The sequence below is a fragment of the Pollicipes pollicipes genome, unplaced genomic scaffold (assembly GCF_011947565.3).
Source record: "Pollicipes pollicipes isolate AB1234 unplaced genomic scaffold, Ppol_2.1 Scaffold_2555;HRSCAF=2994_pilon_pilon_pilon, whole genome shotgun sequence".
Taxonomy (NCBI): domain Eukaryota; kingdom Metazoa; phylum Arthropoda; class Thecostraca; order Pollicipedomorpha; family Pollicipedidae; genus Pollicipes; species Pollicipes pollicipes.
This window is the reverse complement of record NW_023596136.1, coordinates 8,807,478-8,828,738: the sequence shown is the minus strand read 5'-3', so window position 1 is coordinate 8,828,738 and position 21,261 is coordinate 8,807,478. Positions and strand designations below refer to the sequence as shown.

Sequence of the window (21,261 nt, the reverse complement as noted above, 5' to 3'; positions counted from 1 at the left end):
CATGTTGTTATCAGATCAGAAACTTCTTATCCGCTACATGAAAAAGGCACTACCTTTAGATCTTTCGAAGGCATTAAATGTCTCCATCACTCCGATTCTGAAAACATCCAGATTTCTTTCATCTCTCGGGTTCCTTGCAACGAGCAAACATTTCAGTCATTTTTGCCCCTCAGAGGCTTAACACGCATGGGGGAAACGGTCAGCAGTGTCGCCGTCAAATGCTGACATCACTATTCCAAATCCAGAGCACATCGATGGGTCCCGTTTTACTTTTGACGCCGTCAAATTATGCTGCTTGGTCGACGTCTCTCTTCCTGGAATGGGTGCGGCGGCTGATCGTGCTCGACGTCTCGGGATGCCGTATCAGCACTGTAAGGACATCACGGGCTTGACGCGTTTCACGATCGATTGGCTACCCTCGGAGGCGCGCGTACTCATGCTCTGCCTTTTTCCACAGGTCGCGATTAAGATCATCGACAAGAAGAGCTTAAGCCTGGACAACTTGAAGAAAGTGTACCGGGAGGTTGAAATCATGAAGCGGCTAAGCCATCCGAACATTATCAAACTGTATCAGGTGAGTCATAGTGCGTCCGAAAACAGTCTGCCTCCAGCCACCTCCTCAGGCGCTGCCGAAACAACACCGCTGGCGCGGATACGGGCCCAGCTTACTTTAACGCTTGAACAGACGGTGCGCCCGTCCGGTGTTCATAAGGAAGGCATTCTCAGGGGAGACGGCCGGTTTTCGGTGTTGCCCTCTGCTTGGTTAAATGCAATATCTGAATCAGACATGGAATCGAAGTCGTCTTTAGCTCCGGCTTTGGCGTCGGCTTCGGCTTCGCGAATCCGCAGTTTTCCTGCAAGGACTTGACATGTGACTTTGAGCCATTGTGTTCGGCTGTCTTTGGGTTTGATTTCGGTTTCGTGTAATTTTACATGGCTGGTTCTGACTTTGCCTTCGTCTTTGCACCATGCACAAAGTTAGCTTTAGTCTGGGCTTCGAACAAGGTTGATTTTTTGCTCTGGTTTTGGCTCTATGTGGTCTTGGAGGCCTGGTCTCAGCTTTGTTACGGTAACTTTGTCACTGCAGTTGCAGTCTAACTTCACAATAAACAGTCACGTCAAAAACAAACCAGTCCGTCATGCCATCCCATTATATCACGCAACTTTTCAAGGCTGTAACACATACATACAAAACCAGTCATTCATAGGAACAACTGACACCTGGCGACAGCCGGAGAACTAACTGTCCGAAACGTGATATACGCTCTAACACACGAGGCGAGCACGATTGTCTTGACAACTCTTCCACCCGTAATGCACCTTATCCCAACCACTCCTCAAAACCCATGGGATATTTCCTAAACCCATACAGTTTTAACAGAAACGAACATCTTTTGGTCCTCAAAACAACGTTATGCACTATATTATGTCCGGCTTCTGCTCGTGTTTTTGAACTGATGGGCTTGGCTTCTGCTCGTGTTTCGTAGGTTCCAGTTCTCTGATTTCGACTTCAGCTTCGCGCGTATAAACTTCGAGGCCACTCGCTTCGGATTCGTCTTCGCGCTTTAGAATGACGAATCCACAGGCTTCGGCTTCGGGTTTGCAGTTCCAAACTTTGACGCCTCCGGCTTCGGCTTTGACGTCAGCTTCGGGTCGTTGTCTTATGTCCGGATTCGGCTTCATTCGTCCCCATCCCTGATACAAACGCCTATCAATGGACAATTCCTTGTCTGTCGACTATCCACACTCTCGCCCTTATTGCAAAAACGCCTAAAACACGTCCAGACATGCCCGGGCTTGCGTCTGCTGCATCGAGTTGTGCATAGCGCCGCTGCTGTTCACCGGACAGGGCTTATCCCTAGCGGTTGGCCGAAGCAGGGTGCCGGGCGGGCGGGCCGGCCCGAGGGCGCCCGGAGGCGGGCCGGCCCGAGGGCGGCCGCCGCGGCCGTCGCCGCGCGTGTCGGCCGGCCAGCGCCCTCGTGACCGGTCGGCCGGCCAGCGCCCTCGTGACCGGTCGGCCGGCCGCGAGCGGTGCCGGGCGGACGGGCCGGCCCGAGGGCGCCCGGGGGCGGGCCGGCCCGAGGGCGCCCGGAGGCGGGCCGGCCCGAGGGCGCCCGGAGGCGGGCCGGCCCGAGGGCGCCCGGAGGCGGGCCGGCCCGAGGGCGCCCGGCCGCCGCGGCCGTCGCCGCGCGTGTCGGCCGGCCAGCGCCCCCGTGACCGGTCGGCCGGCCGCGAGCCGGCGGCGGCGTGGCGTGCCGAACCCAGCTTGGGCCCAGAATACCCGCCGGCCGACCGGCCGCTGCAGCTCGGGACATCAGCGGCGAGCCAGGAATAGTCGGCCGTCTCGCCGGCGGCGGCGGCGGCGGTGCGGCGGCTCTGCGTGGGTACGGCTCACCCCGTCCGCGCGCGGCCGTCGGCGCTCTGCCGCGCTGTCAGCCCCAGACGGGTCCGGCCGCGTCCCGGCACCGCCCAAGCGGGACCGCCCCTCCCCCCCCCCCCTGTGTGCCGCGGGCGCCCGCTGTGTGATTGGCGGCCGTTTTACGAAGCTTCGGTCAGACTTGACTATTAGCGTGCCTCGTGGGCGCGACCAGTTGCAGGCCCCCACGCTGCTTAATCTTATCACGGATTGCTGGCCGACGGGGCCTCGCGCAAAACACGGAGCCAAAAACGCGGTCTGCTGCGGTATGCGGAAGCGTCGCCTGCCGTCAGTCGCGGTCCGTCACAAGGTCTACGACACCTCCGTCGCCTGCCGTCAGTCGCGGTCCCTCACAAGGTCTACGGCACCTGCGTCGCCTGCCGTCAGTCGCGGTCCGTCACAAGGTCTGCGGCACCTGCGTCGCCTGCCGTCAGTCGCGGTCCGTCACAAGGTCTACGACACCTCCGTCGCCCACCGTCAGTTGCGGTCCGTCACAAGGTCTACGACACCTCCGTCGCCTACCGTCAGCTGCGGTCCGTCACAAGGTCTGCGGCACCTGTGTCGCCTGCCGTCAGTCGCGGTCCGTCACAAGGTCTACGGCACCTCCGTCGCCTGCCGTCAGTCGCGGTCCGTCACAAGGTCTACGGCACCTGCGTCGCCTGCCGTCAGTCGCGGTCCGTCACAAGGTCTGCGGCACCTGCGTCGCCTGCCGTCAGTCGCGGTCCGTCACAAGGTCTACGGCACCCCCGACGCTGCCATTCTCCGTCTCCCGTGACGAATTTTGTACTCTGTCATGGTCCAGTGCGTCCGCGTCTGGCTGTCCCCGGACCGCTCTCTGGTCCCGGCTCCGGCTGGACTCGGTCGCTCTGGTGGTCGCTCGGTCTCCGGTCCGTTCTCTGGTCCAGTGCATCCGGCTCTGGCTCTGTCTCTGGGTACCCCCCTGCCTCGGGCGCTGAGTCAGTGGCCGTGACAGTGACCCCGGATCGATTCGTCGGCGTACCCCTGGGCGCCGGACGGCGCGGCGTTCACTGAGGGGACCGTCGGTAGGAAGATGCGCTGCGCGTGCGCACGGCCGGCGGGTGTGACCGACCCGTACACCGCCTCGGCCATTACGGTGGCCGTATATCGGCACTGTTTCTAATGAGACCACTCTGGGATGGCAGCCGAGGCGGTTATAGGGCCTCGGTCGTTCAGCGGTGATGAGTGGGGCCCCGAGGTGTCAGCGGGCTGGTTAATGGGATGCAGCGCCGTCGGACGCAGCTCGTGGTGATGATGGAATCGGTCACTGATTGTGGCTACAGCGCTGCCGTGATGGTTCGTCTTCACCTGACGTACGGAAATAAAATTACGACTCATGAATGCTTGATTTACTGGGTTTGGGTATTCATTTCCTCTCCAATCCTGAGCGTTTTTGGAATGGGTAGTCTCGCGAATACGTTTTAGGTGTTGTCAGACATTGTCGATGCAATAATTACGTTCCTTGACATTTCTTCGCTGTTTTTGGACGGATCGCAACGGTTAAACGATGATGTCTGACCAGGGCTTATGACTTCAAATGGTTATTGGGGTTTTACCATCAGTTGCATGATTTTCGAAGCAAAAAAACAAACACATTTAGGCGACAATTGTCACAACGTACCGGGGTAGCTTCTGGGAGCGCCGGCGTTGAAGTCCATGCGGGCGACGATGTGCGACTTGGCATCTATTCCATGTATGGGATATTCCATGGGATGGATCTTGCATAGTTCTTAGCAATGCGCACTGCTAATTCTGGTTCAAATGTGGTCGAAACCTAAATTTGAAAGAAGCGCCCAACCAATACATTGGTCGGGTGCTTCTGGCATTCGGCGTATTTCACTTTTATCGCGAATAAACACACTAAAGATAAGAGCGCAGCGCCAGCGGGTGGCTATAGTTGGAGGCCTCACCACGGATAGCAAATCGATTTCTGGCCGCATCAGGCTTGCGCTGTCGCTCCTACCAAAGTGTTCTGGTCGAGAACGCTCGGACGGGCGCTAGCTCGCCGCCCACAGGATAGGACCAAGATAGCGCTTTGATATCGATTGCATTTGGCAATGTGGCATGCATCAACAGAGCTGCTGTGCATTGCCTGTGCGGTGTTCATTGCGGATGCCTGTACTGCTATGCCTGAACTGATGTCTGTTCGGAATAACTGTTTTGTTAGTTGGTATCAGTTGACACTCCATTCACAAATACGTCGCTATCATGTGGCGTTTGTCAGAAATGACACGGTGTCTCAAACATCAATCAATTAATACTTGTTCTCAGACCGATTGCGGGTTCCGTGTTGTTGATTTGTGTGTGTGTTCTCATGCGGGTCTCTCTTTTCAGGTGATGGAAACTCAGAATATGCTGTATATTGTATCGGAGTACGCCAGCCAGGGTGATATTTTTGGTGAGTACTGTTGGGTGCGATGATGTTTAAGAACCTGTTCACAAACGGTTCAGTTAGTGTAAATTTTGAATGCCAAATTGGTGCACTTTATTTATACGCTGTCTTCAGAGGCGTTTAAGTTTGAATAATCAAGCAGCAAAATACTAAAGTTGAAAGGTTTGTGCAATTTTATGTAGGAAGCTTTACATGCTCATGCCCATGCGTAACTTTAACCTCCAGGTTTACATTTCCATCCAACCACTGCGATTGGGTTGCGTTGAAATGTTTTCTGAGTGCATGATAATCTAATACAGAACATGTCGAATTTTACATATTGTCGTTTTAGACGGCAACTGCTGTGTCAGGGAATTCAAATGGAGGATACCGGTGAACAACCTGCTTATCTCACAGGCAAAAGCCGCTTACCAGTTACCGTTAAACGAAAAAGCTTCGAACTGACATGAACAACTGCATGGTCGCTCGGCCTAACAAACCAGCTTTGGTCGCTCGGCCTAACAAACCAGGTTTTGTCGCTCGGCCTAACAAACCAGCTTTGGTCGCTCGGCGTAACAAACCAGCTGAGGCAAACGGAATAGTCTGGCGGCGCTCACTTGTGTTGTAGTGTTTACGCTCACTTGTGTCGTAGTGCCGGTCCGTTTTACATACTCTGTACAGGACATTGCCGATGGAGCTCTATTTTGATCTCGAGCGTCATGAATCAGATCGTCCGAACATTTGGTGGTCTATAAAAACAGCTCCTGCAGTTACGTGGCCGTGCTGTATCAAGTGCTAAATGTGCCGTTCTGCATTTGGCTCTTCAGAAACATCGAGATAATGACTTAGATATAGTGTAGGGCACACATTGATACGCTTCGCGTCGTATAGATGGGGTCGATTTGCTTCAGGCACATAACGTTTACCCGCGCCGCTACGTCGCAGCACTGACAGCCATTTTAACGCGTTGTTCGTACATCCCACAGGGAGCGGTATTCCAAAGACACTTTCGTTCCCCGTACAAGTGTAGGCCAACAGTCGTCTGCGTATATCGCTGCTGCCGCTCAACGTTTGATGTGCATGAGAGGGGTCCGGGAGCGCCATGTGGACCCTTCATTTGTCACCAAGTCGTCCGCTGGAGTGGACCATCGGCCCGAGCGCACGCGATCGGCCATCCCCGCAGTCGTGACGTCACCCGGCCCATCCGTATCTGTCACGACTTCAAACGTCGTCCGGTGGCCGCGGTGCCAACTTAAAGACCCGTTTCCGTCGAGCCCGGGGAAGGCGCGCCAGAATCATAATCAGGCGATGTTTGATGTGGGATCAAGCTTCAAGACGGAGCTGTGCAGCTGCACGGCAGAGGCTCGGCGCCCGCCAGTCAGCGGCCCGCCGCGCCTCTGCCGGCGTCATGCGGTCCGAGAGGTGCCTCGGTACGCTGTTCGGCTCGCGGTGCCAGAGGTGCCTCGGTACGCTGTTCGGCTCGCGGTACCAGAGGTGCCTCGGCACGCTGTTCGGCTCGCGGTACCAGAGGTGCCTCGGTGCGCTGTTCGGCTCGCGGTACCAGCGGTGTCTCGGTGCTCTGCTCAGCTCGTGGCCTGGGTAAACAGTGTTATCTTGGGGACGCGACCGGGCCGGACTACACGTCCGCACACTGCTGAGCACTCGACCTGATTATGAGCGGCGTACCGGCCCGAGTGCACGTGATGATGTGCGAGCAGCTGACCGAATGCATAACAGGACGGCCATGGAATGTAGACACAGTGACTAGTGCTGAACCTCTTGGCAGGAGGCGCATCAGCCAAATGGAATGATCAGTAACATTGACGCAGGCAGTCATGATGGCAAGTGACTGAGGTGTCTGGGTGCGCTGGCATTGGGCTACCTATTGGAATTTGTCCATGCAATCCTTCTGAGTTAGTGCCAAATTTCAAGATAACTGCGGATTGGTGGCGCACTCCCCGTTCTCCCCGGGCGTCGCACCCGTGAGGAAATTTATCCGTATACCTACCGTGAACAGCCGGTGTTTCAGGTGTTACGTAACGAATGGTAAATGTGTTGCGCTTTTCTGCACTCACTTCGGCCGCATCTGCTTGGGTTATGAATCAATTGGCCGACGGCATGGGATGTTTTTTCTTGAGTATAAGAAATCCTTTGCGAAGTTTGTGAACCCACCAGTGAATGCTTCAGTCCGGTTCTGCGAAATCGATTTCTGCGCTGACTCATATGCAGGGGGCCGATTTCGATGCAGACTTGAGCAGGACAGAGTGGGTTTAATTGTATTAAATCTATATCGATTCCGACTCAAATACAGGAGGTCAGAATCGATTCCTGTTGAGTCGGTACCGGTTACGATTTGGAAAAACTCTTTTTATGAAGAAGGTCAGCAGACATGACATACATATTCATAACAGAACAGCTAAGCAGGTAGCTGGCCTATCATGTGATGCTCACATGATATTTCAGAATACCGACACCACCGGTAACCCATTGCCTATATATGAGGCCACTCATCGATGATTCCAGCCAACAAAACTAACTTAACTCCGAAGACGATTCTGATTCTGGCTCAAACACAGCCTGCAGTGAATCCCAAGTCTGGGGCCGAAGGATCACACGTGACCCGTACTACGTACTCACATATATAGCCCACCACCGTCCCGGCAACTGTATTTTTGGCTGGCATGGCGCACAGCTCACGAACTAGCGCGATTTCCACTCTTTCGCAACCCGTGGGTGCCTTTGACTTCTTCGAACGTTAGCAGTCGCTCCCAGTTTATGTCGAATTTTCACCTTGTAAGCCGGCTTAATGCCTTTGCCTGGGTTTGATTGCTCAGTATAATGAAACGGGAGGGATTTTGCCTAGTCAGCCAGCCCATTTAGGCGCGTCCACACCCGCCGACCTCCGGCCTTTGCGTGCTAGGGCCGCGTTTAACGCGTTCGCACGGGTCCGTTGCCAATGCTGCGCTGGCTGCTGACTCCGCTTTTGCAAAGCTCGCGTGCACGCGTTGCATACCGGCATGTTCGAACGCTTTCGGAGGTGCTGGTGAATGGCCAAAAGCTCGTCAGATGTGACGTCAGCGGGTGTGACGTCATCGGTCCGTTAGGGCCCGGTCAAGGGGTTGCTAACCGCGCTTCGGAAGGTCTTGCGGTCCATTGTCAACGGTGCATGTGACGTCACCCGTCGGTCGGACGTCAGAGGCGGTGGGGGGGGGGGGGGGGGCAGGGGGATGGTGTGCTGCCCGGTCGGAAGCGCGTTGTTGGACCCACAGGAAGTGTCAACCGCGCCCCCCCCCCTCCCCCACTACATTACACAGGGATTTTCCAGGCGGCTTCTGGACAAAATGAAGTATTTACAAGGGAACCTTCTGGACACCATTAAGCCCTTGTGTCGTATTCGAGGGAGATCGTAGGCACGTCTCCCTTTTCAAATTGTGGCATGTATTATAAGCACGTAAATAAATGTCGCTGATTATAAAAAAAAAACTAGAAAAGAGACCTTCTTATCATCCAACAAAGGGCTTCCCCATCCCAAACAGGGACTGTTGTTGTAAAAGGGGTCTCCTGATGCACAGCACTCCTGATATGTTTCTAATCCTGAAAAGAGGCCACCTTGTTCTTTCATCGATATAAATATACATTTTAGCGAATGTCAATGTCAGCGAATTCGTCGTCAATACTGTTAATGTTCATTTTGCGCATAAGTTATGAACATGGTTTTCAATCTTTCCGCAAAAACGCTTAGGCAGATGACTCCTGTTCAGAACCCATTTTGCCCGCCATTTTCAATAGGTATGAAATGCAAGCCAGCTGCACGCCTGGGGAACACTGTTCCAAACTGCTGTGTCTCTGAGGGGAAAGCAACCCTCACTCGTTTCTATTCGAGCGTGTGAAAAATGAGACAACCGTCATACCAATGTCATGCGTAAAGCAGGCTCATTGTAACAACGTTGCAAGTTGGGCTGGCTTTTCGGCTACCATGCGATGATACTTATGTACACATATTCGGCGCTCAATGAGCGTTCTGACGCAGGAATGCAGCTAGAGTATTAATAATTGTAGGGTGGGATACAGGGCTGACCAAGCCCTTCCCCTACGGAAAAGCCTCTACCCACCTGCCCCGAAAAAGAGGTCATCGGATATGGGCTCTCTTGATTTCGTGGGATCCATGCCCATCTTAAAAGCCAGGAGTCATCAATAGATGCTATGCTGCTTGTATTTTGAAGTCGATAAACTGAATGAAACATGCTCTTACAATTAATTTTACAATGTTTCAGTGGGCTTTTTCTAAGCCAATAGCATTGAAGAGCTGTCCGATTTTTTTATGGGTTGCACAGGGACGTCGTGAACGCGGATATTCGATCGAAGTAAGGTGATAGATTTACATTCGCATAAACTCGTTTTGGTCTCAGAATGCTCAACTTTGTTCAGAATCAAGTGGGGGAAGAATTACATGACTCAGTTTTGGCCATGCGCGCTCGCAAGTCTTACAAGAACTGCGACACCCGGCGTTACAGTCTCCAGGGGCCGTACCGCTTCGGTTCCATGTCTCTAACACTAGGCGATGACCAACAGGCGGACGGAAACGACAACATTTCTTAAGGAAGTACCTTTCAACGTTTTAGGATGTCAATTGGCACGCTTGGAAGGTGCTCCGAGAGTATGTTTTATCTGTGCAATTTTAGATGTATAATATTATCGGATTAGCATTCATAGCATCGCGAGCCGTTACAAGAGTTTAATATTAGAATTAGGCAAGTAAATGCTAAATCTCTATTTTCGCGTTGCTGTTGCTGTTTATCCCTTCAGAGGATAAGCTCAAAATCATTCAAGTTGAATATAAGCCGCAGTCCAGTTTCTGAACGGTAGGAATTGGTTTTAAAAGGCTTTTGGCCGCACCATTTTACGATGGCTGTTCTCGAGCGCCGGCCGCCCACCACCCGGCGTTAGCTGCACCGGCCAACGCCGCTCGGTCTCATGGAAACTGCTACCTCGGCCGTTTGTGTTCCTGCTCCTAAGATTGTGAGTGCGCATGCCCGAAACTGTTTGATGCAGTTTGTTTCACATGATGATAATGATCCCGAACAAGGATGGACGCCTCGTTTGTGTTGGCTTTTTCATTTATGACCTCATTGTGACCTGCCCTGTTGGAAACTAAGGAAACCCCTTTTCTTTTCCGGGCAAGCGATCCAGTGGGTAGACTAAAAGGGGGCAGATTATATTTACCGGTCAGGGGCTTCAGGGCAAATCGGTTACAGCGCGGGGTGCCTGCCGGCTATGATGCGGGTGACACAGGGGCGGAATCCCCTGGTCGATACCGAAACCCTTATAGGGATACATTATGCATTGGGCGCCCCCCCCCCCCCCTGACGCCTGAGACCCCTGATCCCGCCATTGGTTTCCAAATAGACGGAGGGGTCCTCATTCATGCAAAATGTCCCGTGTCGTCCCAGGTGTCCAATCATTGGCATAGAGATCTCGGCATCGTTCGTTCTCGGCATTCTCGGAATCGTTCGGCACAACGGGCTCCTGACTGAAATGGGATGGAGAGCCCTCCGTTGGGTATCGGTGCCCTGCCTGACAAAGGGCCTTCCATTATCGCGTTGTGGACTCACATCGTTAACTCCCATCGCCACGTTCGCAGTCAGAGGGCCTCAACCAACGCAGGGACCCCTGGCTTTCCGGGTCCCGTCCCAGTCCGTGTCCGACGGATGTCGCGATGGCCGACTCGAGGCCCCTTGCTAACATTGGGTGCTCGTTCAGGCACTGTGGGTCTCTGACCAACAAAGGATCACTCATTGCTTCAAAGGTGCCGACCAATGCAAACATTGTGTCCCCTCCTTGTCCCTGCTAAGCAAATGGGCCCCTCAGGGATCAGACCGACGCGGAGCCGATCTCTCGGTGTTGGCGGTCTGTGACCAAAATAGAGACCCGCATTGTCCCAGGGTGTCCCCAACCGGTGCAAGAAGCCCTGTATCTGACATTTGATGGCCCGGCCCTGCTTTCGTGTCCTCCAATCGGGCACTTATTATCGGTTCCGAGGGGCCCATTGGCTCTTCTGCACGCCCCGCGAGCACTGTCTCAGGCCGACTCTAGCGCCTTGTCAGTACCGGACCGTTGTTAAGCACTGTGGTCCCCTGGCTGATACGGGAGCTACATTGACTTCGGGGCCCCGACCAATGTAAATCGTGAATCTCGGCCCTGTGTTTGCTTGGTAAATGGTTCCTAAGCCCCAGACCTGATCCGGAGCACAATCTGGTAATGAATCTTTCGCGTGTCGCGGTCGTTAGGACTCTACCATAGTAACGGGTTTCGCAAATTGAGACTGTTGAGGACGAGCGGGAAAGGCTAGCGCCAAATACGTTAAAATTACGCTACCTTCCGGTTTCTCGTCTCGGCGAAAGATGTCGTTCGGCATCAGTAAAATTTGGTTTGGCGTCGATCGTCGAAACCAGGTTCCGGTAGTCGACGCAGAATCGACGATATGTGGCTTCACACGTTGTTGGGCGTGTATGACCGCGGGAGCGAAGAGTGCGGGTTGATTTGTGCGACTAATAATGTCTGCCGTGTAAATCCCGGTTGATTGCAGCAAGGCGGGGTGCAGGTGCATCACTCCCATTAGGCGTGTTCGACACGGCGAGTGTCCTTGGTATGGTCGGACGGTTACCGCCACCGGTTCAGTCGGCTGATGTCGATCGCCAGGTCTTTGCAGCTGTTTCATCGAACATTCATGTTGAAGCGAAGGTTGACACATTTCAAGATTTCTTTCGAAAGTGGACGGCTCATAACTTTATTAACGCTTTGTTTTCGTTTTCCGATAAGACGTCATAGCAAACAGCGCAACTTGCTCTATAACGTAAACGTCACCTGATAGCCCCAAAACACTCCTTTAATAGCACAAAACTAGTCTATAGTCAGTCATAAATTTAAATCGTGCAGTTCAAAACTTGCAGCATACAGGAAACAAAAACATAAGAAACAATTTTTTTAATAAACACTGTTCTACCGCGGAGGTTTAAAAGTGTGACTAACTCAGTCTCTAACTCCAAGTGTGCATGCAAAGAAATTCAAGCAAATAGGCTCCCCGCATCACGCTTCATTCAAACATGCAAGTGAGTTGAAGTAAACAGGATCAGTTATACATGCAAGCGATTTCAATTAACATGCATCGTGCACCACCCTCAGGCATCACTTACACATGTGAACGACATTAAGCTAGCGCACATCACACGTAAAGGCACATACCACGTTCGCATAATCGGCCATAATGAGCCATGTCGTGAAGATTTGATCTCCGACTTTTTATGAGAATAGATTCACTTATTTCCCTGTCTGGTTGGCCCCGTGTTTTGTAAATGGCTTTGGGCTCCGAAAGGGGCAAAGGGTTCATACCTCCCTCGATTTCAACCTGTGTGTGTTTTGCCAAAAAATGGTCACCGAAAGGGATATTCCCTGTTTTGTTTTCAACGTCCCGCACGTGTTCATTGTACCTCAAACGAATAGGGCGCATGAACTCCATGACATATGCCATGTCCCTCCCATGTTTTCACGCAGTTTACACTTGCTTTCAAATCACGTGTTCTTGCGTACAAAGCCCTTGAAACCCAGAAGTGCGCAAATGACATCTTTTGCCCCCGGGAACTTGGGCTTCGAGATGAAACATTTCACCAGAAACTTTTTAGCTTATTGTCGCCCTTCCAAGCTATGAGTATGCGCGGGTTTGATTTTTTAACAGTTAGATTTCCCAAACCAAATGCTTATCTATGTCAGGTGGTATTAAGAATCCGTCTTCCGACAGGACGTGTTCCCGCCTCTAGACCCATTCCCGCGCTCTAGACTTTTTCACTTCTTCTAACATTCTACCTAAAAGTCACGGAGAATGTCTTGCTCAACAGCAAAGCCCATACTTGGTTTATGCTCTTTCTTGCCTGTTCACTTCTTTTGAGTTGCTTATAGCCTAGTGGAGGATGTTACAGATTATGCTGTACTTATTGGAAGTTTGGATGCACAGATTCGCGGTGCAGAATCGTACCAGAACTGGTGGGCTTGATAAAGAGCTCCGTTTCTAACGTTGTGCGGTGGTTCCTCCTTTCCACCGTCACCAGTGTGTCTAAATATGGGACCCCCTTTCCGTCCCCTGTATTCTCCATCGTAAAAGCTAGATTCGGGTGCTGGCTGTTCATGAACTCTAAAAACTTTCCAGGGGCACGCTGTCCATGCGTCCATACCTCAGCATAATCATCAATGTAATCAACTAAGAAAGTTGGTTTTAATGGGCTGGTGTCCAGGGCCTTCGTTTCAAATTGATCTAAAAATATTATCGCCGGAGGAGGAGGACATGGGTTCCCTAATGTTATTCCCACTTTTTGTCTGTAGAAGTCATCTCCGAACGAGACAACATTATCCTGGAGGCACTGTTCTAAAAGACGGCAATTTCGGTCTATCAAAAAATCGTCTTTTGATAGACTGAAAGCATCAGCGTCATGGAAATGTTGGCCTAATTTAGCTTTTACGGCAGGGGTAGCCTCATTGATTGGTATATTGCCATATAAATTGAAAACATCTACACTGGTGAAAATATTGCCATTTGGTAACCCTTTGCCTGCGAAAGAAAAACCTTTTTTTAAAAAGCCTCTGGTGTCCCACAGGTGAGTGGGAACAGCCTCAAGAGTTGGCTGAGTATTTTCTAAAACAGATACGAACGTTTTTCTGTGTGACCACCACACACAGATATCACAGGTCTAAGGGGCACTCCAGGTTTGTGGTCTTTGGGCATCCCATAGAATACAGGTGTTCTACTGTGTCAAGTCTCAAATCTTTGATGGGTTTGTCCGAAAATTTTCCGCTAACTGCACTCCTTTTTGTTTATGACCTATTTCTCCGAGGAATAAGGCTATTGCCACTGTCTTATCTATCTATAAAACATTCCCTGTAACGCAAAATTGAGCCTCCTGATCTAGAGCATGGGCTATCCATGCTCTGGAACATAAAGATGGCCTGGTGATGCAGAGAACGGCCTGACTTGACGCAGAAAATGGTCTTCTGGGCCTGACTTTTTACCCTCTAATTCAGCTATGGGGCTCCTTGATGCGAACTTTGGTAATCTGTGGGCAGCTGCAAAACATATAGTCCGGGCAAAAGGAGCCTCCCAGAAATTTGAGGAGCCAAAAACACACTCTTGTTCCCTCCCCTCTCCAATCCCCCTGCTGCGTCGCCTTGACAGTGCAGCGGCACCGTTCCCCCGACGTCAGAAGCATTAGACCTCGTGCTGTCGCTCAAGGTGATTCTGGACATAGCGCGGGATTGAGAGGCTGTCTGCGGGACGGCATCGGCAGCGTGGAAATAGCCGCACTCAAACCAAATTGGGACTCTAGTTCGGTATGTTACTGTCTGACCTTTTCCCAAACTATGTGCCGACCTTCCACGGCCATGTAATCTTGGAAAGCACAACCCTTTTGGGAGAGGCTCGACCTGCGGCCGATGATTCACCCCGGCTTACTGATTGCGGCCGTTGATTTATCCCGGCTTACTGATTTTGTGAGGCCGATATTATTTACACATATATCACTGCTGCTTTCCACTTATACAACCGTAAGGCGGACAGACGTACCTTCAATCAGTGATATATATATATATATATATATATATATATATATATATATATATTCCGTATAGCTAGTATCGTGGGGCTGTAACCCGTCGAAAGTCGCCACCGGCGCGCTGCAATAGAATGATTTGGTCGAGGCCGAGATGTCCAGATTAGGCGAACTGGCGTACCTGCGATGGCATTGCACTGTCTTTTTAATCAGCCCATGCCATGCTGAGAATCGAAGCAATTATTTCAGGTAATAGCCGTTAATCCAGCCAGGGAGTTCTACGCTATTTTGTGTTAATAAACATTTTCAAAGAATTGCGTTCTTTTCAGTTCAGTTCTTGTTCCAATTCAGTTCTTCAAAATTTAGTTCTTGAACCAACGAATCTAAGATGCCAGCAATAATGTTGTTAAGTAATGGTGGCGTGTACTACCTACCCTTGGGCACCAAGCATACCGAACGGCTTGAGGTAGGCAGCCTGAAATAAGCGCCCTGACTAGCGCTGCTTGCCATGATCGAGGCCCATGTTCACCGTGGTCTTGATGCGGTTAGACTGCTCTGTTTCGGAACCAGCTGTCCTGCATGCGGCGTATGACGGCTTAAAACTGATGCTTAGCGTCAGGCTCTGGGTCTGCTAGAAGCTTTGTGGCGGTGGGCATGACAGGATCACCAATCATCATGTGATTTATGAACCACGCTATCCCGTTAGCCTAAACGCCTGGCGTTTCAGATGATGCTTGTGGTTTGGCTTGTGCAATGCCACGGATGCTGTCATGTGCGGCGTGCTGTCTCTCCAAGCGGACGACTGACTCGCTGGAGCGAAACACCGGGTTTCAGCTGGCACCCGGCTGAGCTCCCGGCCGTGTGCGTCTGACCGCCACGCGGCTAATATATGGGCACCCTCTCCCCGCAGAGTACATATCCCACAACGGCCGGCTGCGTGAGGACGAGGCGCAGAAGAAGTTCTCGCAGATCGCGTCGGCGGTCGACTACTGCCACCGGCGCGGCATCGTCCACCGCGATCTTAAGGTGCGCGCGCACGGAGGGAGGCCGGCTGATGCCGCTGTCCCGCTGACGCTGCCGACCCCGCTGACGTCGCCGGCCCCGCCGACACTGCGGACTCCCCTGACGCTGCCGGCCCCGCTGACGCTGCCGGCCCCGCTGACGCTGCCGGCCCACTGACGCTGCCGACCCCGCCGACATTGCGGACTCCCCTGACGCTGCCGGCCCCGCTGACGTCGCCGGCCCCGCCGACACTGCGGACTCCCCTGACGCTGCCGGCCCCGCTGGCGCTGCCGACCCCGCCGACACTGCGGACTCCCCTGACGCTGCCGGCCCCGCTGACGCTGCAGACCCCCGCCGACACTGCGGACTCCCTGACGCTGCCGGCCCCGCTGCCGCTGCCGACCCCGCCGACACTGCGGACTTCCCTGACGCTGCCGGCCCCGCTGACGCTGCCGACCCCGCCGACACTGCGGACTCCCCTGACGCTGCCGGCCCCGCTGACGCTGCCGACCCCGCCGACACTGCGGACTTCCCTGACGCTGCCGGCCCCGCTGACGTCGCCGGCCCCGCCGACACTGCGGACTCCCCTGACGCTGCCGGCCCCGCTGGCGCTGCCGACCCCGCCGACACTGCGGACTCCCCTGACGCTGCCGGCCCCCGCTGACGCTGCCGCCCCGCGACACTGCGGACTCCCCTGACGCTGCCGCCCCGCGGACGTCTGCCGACCCCGCCGACACTGCGGACTTCCCTGACGCTGCCGGCCCCGCTGACGCTGCCGACCAACGCCGACACTGCGGACTCCTCCTGACGCTTTGCCGGCCCCAGCTGAACGCTGCCGACCCCCGGCCGACACTGCGGACTTCCCTGACGCTGCCGGCCCGCTTGACGCTGCCGAACCCCGCCGACAACTGCGGAACTTCCCTGACGGCTGCCGGCCCCAGCGGACGTCGCCGGCCCCGCCGACACTGCGGATCTCCCCTGACGCTGCCGGGGCCCCGCTGGCCTGCTGCCGACCCCGCCGACACTGCGGACTCCCCTGACGCTGCCCGGCCCCGCTGACGCTGCCGACCCCCCCGCCGACACTGCGGACTTCCCCTGACGCTGCCGGCCCCCCTGACCGCCCTGCCGACCCCGCCGACACTGCGGACTCCCTGACGCTGCCGGCCCCGCTGACGCTGCCGACCCCGCCGACACTGCGGACTTCCCTGACGCTGCCGGCCCCGCTGACGTCGCCGGCCCCGCCGACACTGCGGACTCCCCTGACGCTGCCGACCCCGCCGACACTGCGGACTTCCTGACGCTGCCGACCCCGCCGACACTGCGGACTCCCCTGACGCTGCCGGCCCCGCTGACGCGCCGGCCCCGCCGACACTGCGGACTTCCCTGACGCTGCCGGCCCCGCTGGCGCCGCCGGCCCTTGCTGACGCCGTCGCGAGCACAGCTGCTATCGCGCGGGATCGCTGCCGCCGCGGGCGCGCTGCCGCCGCGGGCATCGCTGCCGCCGCGGGCATCGCTGCTGTCCGTCGCTGCTCGCTGCCGCCGCGGCATCGCTGCTGTCGCGGACATCGCTGCCGCCGCGGGCGCGCTGCCGCCGCGGCATCGCTGCCGCCGCGCGCGGGCGCGCTGTCGCCGCGGGCAAGCGCTGCCGCCCGTGGGCGCCGCGGGCATTGTCGCGGGCGGCCGCGGACTCTGTCGCGGGCATCGCTGCCGCCTCGGGCATCGCTGCCGCCGGCGGGCCAATCGCTGGCCCGCCGCGGGCATGCTGCCGCCGCGGGCATCGCTGGCCGCCGCGGCGCGCTGGTCGCCGGGGCATCGCTTGCCGCCGGCGGGCTCGCTGCCTCCGCGGGGCGCGCTGCCGCCGCGGGCCGCGCTGCCCGCCGCGGGCATCGCTGCCGCCGCGGGCATCGCTGCTGTCGCGGGCCATCGCGGCCGCCGCGGGCGCCGCTGCTGTCACGGGCATCGCTGCCGCCGCAGCATCGCCGACCGCCGCGGGCGCCGCTGCCGTCGCCGGGCCTCCGCCGCTGCTGTCGCGGTGCTTCCGCTTCTGCCGCGGGCCGGCCCTCTTGCACGGGCAGCTTGCCGATGCCGCTGGGCGCCAGCCGGGGTCGAGGCCTCAGAGCTATCGTGTCGGTGGACCGTTGGGCAGATTTGCAAGGAAGAGAGCGCTATGATTTTCAGCTTTCGGTGCATTGTGGGCTCTTCTCCTGTGGGGAGGATAGTCACGGGGGCCCGCCCTCCAGATAGAAAGGCAGGCCCACCCATAACGCTGACGTTCACTCTCCTCTCAAGCGCTGCGGTCTCGCTGTGACCTGTCGGGTAAGGCGTTTTGAGAAATGCACCAAGCTGTTCCGTAACCCAGTAAAAGCTTTGCTTTTTGTCTAACAAAATGCAAAGCTTTAACATCATTCATGCTCGGGAACGGCGATGATTTTAATCGGATGTTTGTGATGAGGCATGTATAGTGCCTTGACATATATGTGTTGACGGGTCTCTTTGCTCAGGCTCGTTGTCAGTTCATGAGGTCCAGTTCCCGTGCAGTGCGCTGTTGCAATGGGTCCATCTTCACAACCGGCATGTACGCTTGCGACACCCACCGACCTTCGAGGTCGCGTGTCTAAAGTAAACAATATAACGGTATGGCCGCGAATGTGGCAAATATGACGTGACCCTCGCGGTGGCAGAGGCGTCGGGCGAGGCGATATGTCTGTTGGTGTTCCGTGTCACGCAGCCGGCGCAGACGGTGACCTGCGCCCTCTATGCCGGCAGGTGGAGAACCTTTTGATAGACGCGGGCGGTCAGATAAAGATCGCCGACTGGGGCTTCAGCACCTTCTTCCAGCGGGGTGGTGCGCTGACCACCTGGTGTGGCTCACCGCCGTACGCGGCGCCCGAGGTCTTCGAGGGCAAGGTGTACACCGGCCCCGAGATCGACATCTGGGTAAGAGGCGCGCCGCCCCGCCGGCCCTCGGCCAGTATGGCGTCTGTAGCCGTGCGAAGAACGTCACGCACGGTCAACACTTCTCTGTGGGGGCATTTACATGTGGAAAGAATGGCGCAGGCTATAGCGGTGACCTTGCTGCCTTCTGATTGTGGTCCCATTCGCTTGATATGGTGGAGTCTCACTATCCGCTTGTTCGGGATGAGAGCGTGTCAAGCTGTATAGACTGTACTGCGCACTGTAAAGCGATACCGTTGACCTTTTGCTATACTCAAACATCTAACATGTTTACAAAACTAAACCTTCGTTTATGCTTGAAAGCAAGTGGAGGCTGCTCTTGAACCTGCATTGGCAATTTTTTTACTATATAAGCGGCCATGATATATTGATTTTCAGTGCCCCATTTTCGGGCCATTTGGTTTAATAGTTGTTCGTCCGCACACCCTCAAGTTCTGAGTGGATGTATCAATACGAAGTGAACTATTGTTGCTCAGGTAATGGATGATTGATTGGTCATGACATCAAATATCGAGGCCACAGCACCGATTACATAGCCTTTTCATGGCATCGTTCTGAAGATCTGGGTTAGCATTAACAAAGGTGTTGCGATGATATGCCCGATTCAGGTCGGTCCTGCACGTCCTGTGCTTGTCCTTCCACCCAGTCTGCACACCGTCTTGGCCGTCTTGCGCCGACTGTTTCCCGCACAGCCCAGGCATCGTGCCGTGCTCTCCGTCCCCGGCCGCATCTCTGCAGCGTGTTCACGGCGTCTCCGCGCCCCTCTGTCCTGCAGAGCCTGGGAGTGGTGCTGTACGTGCTGGTGTGCGGCGCGCTGCCCTTCGAGGGCAGCACACCGTGCAGGCGCTGCGCGAGGACGGCGTTGCTGTCCGGCCGCTTCCTGATCCCGTTCTTCATGTCGACAGTGTGAGCGGCGCCGCTGTGGCCGCCGGAGGTGACGCCGAGTGCACTCTCGGGCAGTGACGACAGCCAGCTGGCCGGCCGCTGGGCGCCTGCAGCACCCCGGCAGCCGCTGCCGGCCGCTGCGCGCCTGCAGCACACCCGGCAGCCGCTGGCCGGCCGCTGCGCGCCTGCAGCACCCGGCAGCCGCTGCCGGCCGCTGCGCGCCCGCAGCACCCCGGCAGCCTGTGCTGCTCTCGGCAGACGACCTCTCTGTTGTCTGACAACCTCTCTCCATGTAACTTATGGGTTGCGGTCGACGCCGTGTAGTGCTCTTATGAAGCGTGTGATGCTGTTTTTTCGGATTATCCCATTGCTTTGGCCATGAGTACCGTCTCAGTGACGACAGCGCGGCAATTTCGTTGAGTGATATGATGAAGTCATCGCGCGACCGGCAATCACAATCGGAGGCCGAATTACCCACACATCACTCGCCGTATACCCAAGCGCCACCATCACTCGCCGTATACCCAAAGGCCACGTCACTCGCGGTATACCCAAGCGGCCACCATCACTCGCGGTATACCAAGCAGCCACCATCACTTGGAGTTAATACCCAAGCGGCCACCATCATCGCCGTCTACCCAAGCGGCCACTATCACTCGCAGTAAACAAGCGGCCATCATCACTCGCGGCATACCCAAGCGGCCACTATCAACTCGCCGTAATAGAGGCTTATGGAAATCCGTGTTCGATCAGCCAGCTATTTCTGGCGGCCCCAGACACCACGTGTCGGATCTGTGACGTATCTTACTGTTCGCAATCAATGATCAATGGATCGCAGTCACAGAGTCGCAGTCGGATCGGTGCAAACCGTCTATCACGCAAAACTGTCTCCAGTGGTGTAGGAGGGACGGAGTACGTACCGTGGGAAGATTGTACCATATGGGAGGACGGAGGACGTACACGTGGGAGGGCGGAGGACGTGCCGTCGATTGAGGAGCGCATCGTCCAACGGGCATGGAAATTGAATGGTTCGCCTATCGGGGGGGGGGGGGGGGGAGAGGGGGACTGCATGGGAAAAATGTGGCGTAAAAATATCCGCCCTCCATTGAAGTCATCAGCCAATGGCGGCATCACTCCCTGTTTTTTTCACCAGCCAAAAATGACAAATCGGGACGGTAAGCGCAGTCGCGAAAGCCTCGTCCTACAACCGCAAGGCAGCGGGGGACGCCACGAGTCCGTACCCGTTCCGCCCTTAAAACGCGTCGGTATCCGAAAACAAAACACGCGCCGGCGTTTGCCAGGGGCCGGTCGGCGGCCTATTTCGCCTGAGCCGGCTGGTGGCGATGGCGGGTCGGTCCGCGCTGAGCGCTGGCGGTGCCTGCCCTCCCCGATCCCGAGTCGAGCGCCCTCTGACGTCAGTGCGCGTCAGCAGCGTCGGTTTTTAATCAGAGCGCGGGGCGCGCGGGTCTCCGGGCCGTGGCGGGTGGGTGTCCTTCCTTTATAGACACGAGAACGCCACCATAGTGACGCACAGCACTGGCGAAAATACCCACGCTCAGAAATTTAAACGTTCAACTTTGTTACCGAAAATGGCGGCAGAATTAACCTCACTGGTGCAGAAGACGGACGGTAGAAGTTCACCGGAGGAAAGGGCACCGTTGCGTTTGAAGGGATGGACGCAGCGCAGCCAATAGCGGGGGGCTTTCTGCTGGGGGGTAGGGAAGGGTGTAGTGGCAGAGAGGAGGACACACACGGATGCCGATACACAGGTGTGTCAGTGACAGGTCTGCCCACGAACAGGTCCATGGACTACATAGGTGACAGGTCTGCCTACCGGGAATGGATGCTGGCGGGAGGGAAGGCTCCGTTTGGTTTTGACTGTTGGGAAAGATCGGGCTTTATTAACAACAACATGACGACACAGCAACCGACAACGGAGCACTCATTGGTGGCAAACATGTACGTCGTTTGACAATCTACCTGTATCTTTTTCTCTCTAATGACGTATTTGTGTACTTGCA

The 21,261-nt window shown here is 55.5% G+C and overlaps 1 protein-coding gene across 1 annotated transcript; it reads left to right on the top strand.

Moving 5' to 3' along the window:
- Window positions 1-457: 457 nt before the first annotated feature.
- On the top strand, window positions 458-19,265 carry LOC119108260 (serine/threonine-protein kinase SIK1; the record flags this gene model as incomplete). Its single annotated transcript, XM_037231843.1, is given in 5 exon segments — window positions 458-574; window positions 4,769-4,832; window positions 15,309-15,424; window positions 18,167-18,337; window positions 19,131-19,265. Coding segments are annotated over 5 exon segments (603 nt in total), but the record flags the coding sequence as incomplete, so codon positions are not given.
- Window positions 19,266-21,261: the final 1,996 nt, after the last annotated feature.